The sequence below is a fragment of the Silurus meridionalis genome, chromosome 5, assembly GCF_014805685.1.
Source record: "Silurus meridionalis isolate SWU-2019-XX chromosome 5, ASM1480568v1, whole genome shotgun sequence".
NCBI lineage: Eukaryota > Metazoa > Chordata > Actinopteri > Siluriformes > Siluridae > Silurus > Silurus meridionalis.
Window position 1 is genome coordinate 23401094 of NC_060888.1, and position 4300 is coordinate 23405393.

Here is a 4300-nt window from a genome sequence, read left to right on the forward strand (position 1 = left end):
TTGAGCTTTTATGAAAAACAACAGGAGACGAATGAAGTCTTAAATGCATTATAAAAATGTCTCCGGTTCCACATTATAAATTCAGCTTCAGCAGAACACTGATTGAGTTAACGGATTTTCAGTGGTGCCTTCAAAGGAAGAAAAAAAAAAAAAGAAAGAAAATATAATATTCATGTTTTGTGCCTGGAGATTATCATCGTGCAAACGGCAAACCTTAATGATAACACACTGCTTAAAGTTTGTCGAGTTCTTGCAGGAAGACTCATTTATGAACAAAGAACATCACAGAGCAAAAAAAGGATCATAGGCACCATGGTGATAATGAATCACTCTCATTCTCTGCACATAGTTTAGTGCCGTTCAGTGCCGATGGTGGGAACGAATGCTGAAAATTAATTGAATCATTAGTCACATTTTTTTTTGGAACAAATACACTTATGCTCAAATAGTGTATATTCTTTCTTTTACTAATTAGCAACATTAGTCGAGAGTAAACTAAAGAAGCAACAAAACATGTCTTGGCTGATGTTTTTCAGACTAAAACATTCCTTCACATGAGTCACATGCAAAAGGAAAAGTAATCCGTATTTGAACCCACTTCCTCTGAAATCCTCAAAGCCACAAAAGACTTATGAGGTGGTGCCCGTCGGAGTTATATACGGCACGGCTATTCGCGGAGAGAACACCCTCAAACATGGCTGTCCAAGGACAGAATGGATCTGAATCAACTGATTGTGCCGCAGAAAATCTGGGCTCGAGGCTATGTGCCGTTTCATGACATCTGGGATGAACTGCACTGCTAAACATAGTGATTCGGTCACATGATCTAAATCAAAAAGTTATTTAATGGGAAAATATTTCTGGTGTAAGTAAGAAAAGTAAGAAGAGCATTCAGTAAGAACGGTGCTTTCCTCTGGGAGCTCTGATGCTCGTGTTTCTTTTATTCTTGAACGCTCTCTTTGCTTCCAGAGCAAGAATCTTTACACGTCTGTTGTTTTCTGTAATGCGAGAGCGACATCGCTGAATAAATCATGTCATGAGAAGGTTTTGTGGGTAAACAGAGTGTGGATTAAGACGATGTACAGTATTGTGAATATTGGAATTTTTGGATCATTATCAAGAAATCGATAAGGAGAAGAGGATCTATGTTTTATTTATCGAAAACAAATAACTATGTAAATCCACTAAATGGACAAACGTTTGCGCTCATTCAGCCGCAGAGTGAGGAAGCCTGGTGATGACGTTTGCAGGCAACTCAAGATTTTCCCCTTCAACCCATTTTATGTTCATGGAGCTGGCCTTGTGCACAGGAACATTTCATGCTGGAACAGGTTTGGGTCTTGTAGTTCAACTGAAAGGAAAAAGTAATGCTACTGCATCCAAAGACGTCCTATATGAGTGTGTGCCTCCAACTTGGTCGTAACAGTTTTGGGGAAGATCCACATTTGACTAGAAAAGTCAGATGTCGCCATTCTTTTGGCCATACAGTGAAGCTCACCAGCTAATAGTACGAAATAAAAGAAATGTAACTAATTATCTGAACCAAGGTGAGATAGAGTGAAATATAAACAGAGGAAAAAAGACTTTAAGCTGAACTGGTCTTGAACACAAGATGCAGCTTGTCATAAACCTGCAGTCGTTTATGTCTGTATCAGAGTAGTATTGGGTAATGCATAGTTCGGTGATGTCTGTGTCATATTTAAAACCGGAATCAGTAGGAACTTTGTGGATTCTTCAAGTTCAAGTGAGTGTTGATTGGGAAAGAATTCTTGCACGTTTGCAAATTTAGGGAACAAAAAGAGAACATATGGTGTAATTATACCAATTAACCATTGGGAACACACACACACACACACACACACACACACACACACACACACACACACACACACACACACAAAACAATAACCTCAGCAAAGTTTCCGTTTAAAAAAAATCAAGTCCTTACAAGATCAAATATGCGGACATTAAGTACCCATAGAGACAGGAACACATCTGAACACACCCATTTACAAACACCAACACTTCAAAACGCAAGAACACACTGCCGTATGGCTCCCTCTGCTGGCCGTGCTGATTGCATGCTAGTCTGGAATCAGTCTGTACTGTTATAACACAGGGGGGGTGGGGGTAAGGTTTCTGTGCAGGGTATACAATACCAGCCAGCCAGCCGGCTAGCGAGATAGACGGACCCCATACACACACACACACACACACAATTTTTGCTCGGTCAGAGCTCATCTTTCACGATCCCTCCATTTCCATTCCCGCACTCTGCAGGTGCTCATGAATATTAATGAGCCGTGAGATAAGCACTTTGTTTCATTTGCTCGCACGCTCACAGCCAGATGTGCATATGCAAATATCAGCACCTGTCAACGAGACGATGAATATTTATCGGAGCGGTGAAAGGAAAAAAGTGTAAAAAGTGAGTCAGACTGAGAGACACGAGAACAGAAGTCAAAAGGAGACGAAAGCAAGTGAATGAGGGAGAAAGAGAGAGAATCAAAGAGAGAAAAAGAGAAAGAGAGATCTTTGATGTGTTTTTTATTTGTTCTGCTTCAATAAGCTCAATTCCGCTGATCCTTCTCTTTTTCCTCTAACCAAATCCATCTCTTTCTTTTCTCTTCATCTCTTCCTGTATTTATCATTTTTCCAGACCCACCTCCAAGTGCATATCAATCCCAGTGCTTTCAGATTTACAGTCGCTCTAAATACACAACTGTCAATCATATAATAAAACATGAACAATAGCCATGACATGATGAGCCTCTATTATTCTATTTATACCTCTGTCTCCTTTTGGCTCTTTTTAGTCTCATTTCACGGATGCTGCAGCGAGATCCGTCTAAGCGAGCCGCTCTGCTGGAGATCGAGTCTCACCCGTGGCTGCAGGGTGTCAATGCATCTCCGTCGCCCGTCTCCCCTCACTGCAGCCTCTCGCCTCAAGAGCACGAACTCATCCTGCAGGCCATGAGCTCTGGGAACATCGCTGACCGAGACACCATACGAGAGTGAGTATAGCCAGCCATGTAGTAGCATACTGCAAATTTCTACATATATTTCAAGACTTGATATGCTTTAGGCTCTTTGCTGTTTTGTGATAAGCTTTTATGTCCTAATTGTTATGTCCAGACTGTTTTCTTTTGGCTGTTCTGTCCTGGTTTTTATGTCCTAGCTGTTATGTCCTAGCTTTTATGACTAAACAATTATGTCTTAGCTGTTCTGTCCTAGCATTTATGTCCTAGTGGTTTTGTCTAAGCTGTTATGTCTCAGCTGCTACCTTGATGTAGAATTCAATATTCATATAATAGTAATATGAATTAATGAAATGTTTTTGTCATGGTATAGGCTAGATTCTAGATTTAATTGTAAAAAGTTTAGATTCAGTAATTAGTCAATGACCAGTACTTTTAAAATAATATTATAAAATGATTATAAAATATTAATATTATTTTATCTAAGATTTGTTTTAGAACTTAACTGATGCTTAACTATGCACCTGTTTGTATCCCAACTTACTGAATGATACCAATAACCTCTAGAGACTGTGATTCATGTGTGAATAATTTTCATTGTGTGTGTGTGTGTGTGTGTGTGTTAGAGCTTTGGAGGCTGACCGTTATAATCACATCACAGCCACATATTACCTGCTGGGAGAACGTATCCTACAGGACAAGCAGGAGCTGAATGGTCTTAATCCAGAGCAAAGACACACACCGTGAGTCATACACACACATACAATCATACTGTAAATACACAAAGCCGGCCCGGGTCATTTTTCACGTGTAATGCATCATGGTAACGAGATTCTGGTCAGCGTGCTTCATTTTAATGGAAAACATATTGATAACGATTAATAAACGATATATTGTGCAGCCGTAACATTTACTTGTTTTTTTATTTGTAGTTTCCTGTTTAACAGCGTTGTAGTGGCACATACGCAATTACCTAACGAGACAAATGCAGTTGAGTGTGAACATATAACATTTATTTGTTTTGGTGTCAAAAATCTTAGAAAGTTTCTTTTTCAAATTTTGGGTTGTGTTTGTGGTCACAATGTAACTGTGATCTTAACTGTGGTTGTAGAGTTCATTTTTTGAAGAATTGTTCTATAATGCTTTGTCAAGGTGGTCTACAGCTTTCTTCTCACAAGCAAATAGAGGATCTCACTAATGTAATTACCAGTCTTAGAGATTTCAGATCCAGTCTTAGATTATCAAAGCTCCTGTATTAAAGTGTTGCTTACCTTTTTTTTTTTTTTTTTACATCTAACACGTCTTTTTTATTTCTTCAACAG

At 39.0% G+C, this 4300-nt stretch overlaps 1 protein-coding gene across 1 annotated transcript in view; it reads left to right on the plus strand.

Moving 5' to 3' along the window:
- The window catches only part of snrkb (SNF related kinase b), a 30273-nt gene that overhangs the window by 20117 nt on the left and 5856 nt on the right, over window positions 1-4300 (plus strand). The window contains exons 4-5 of the mRNA XM_046849386.1: window positions 2817-3014; window positions 3605-3721. Of these exons, the coding sequence (XP_046705342.1) occupies window positions 2817-3014; window positions 3605-3721 (315 nt within the window). The remainder of the gene's footprint in view (window positions 1-2816; window positions 3015-3604; window positions 3722-4300) is intronic.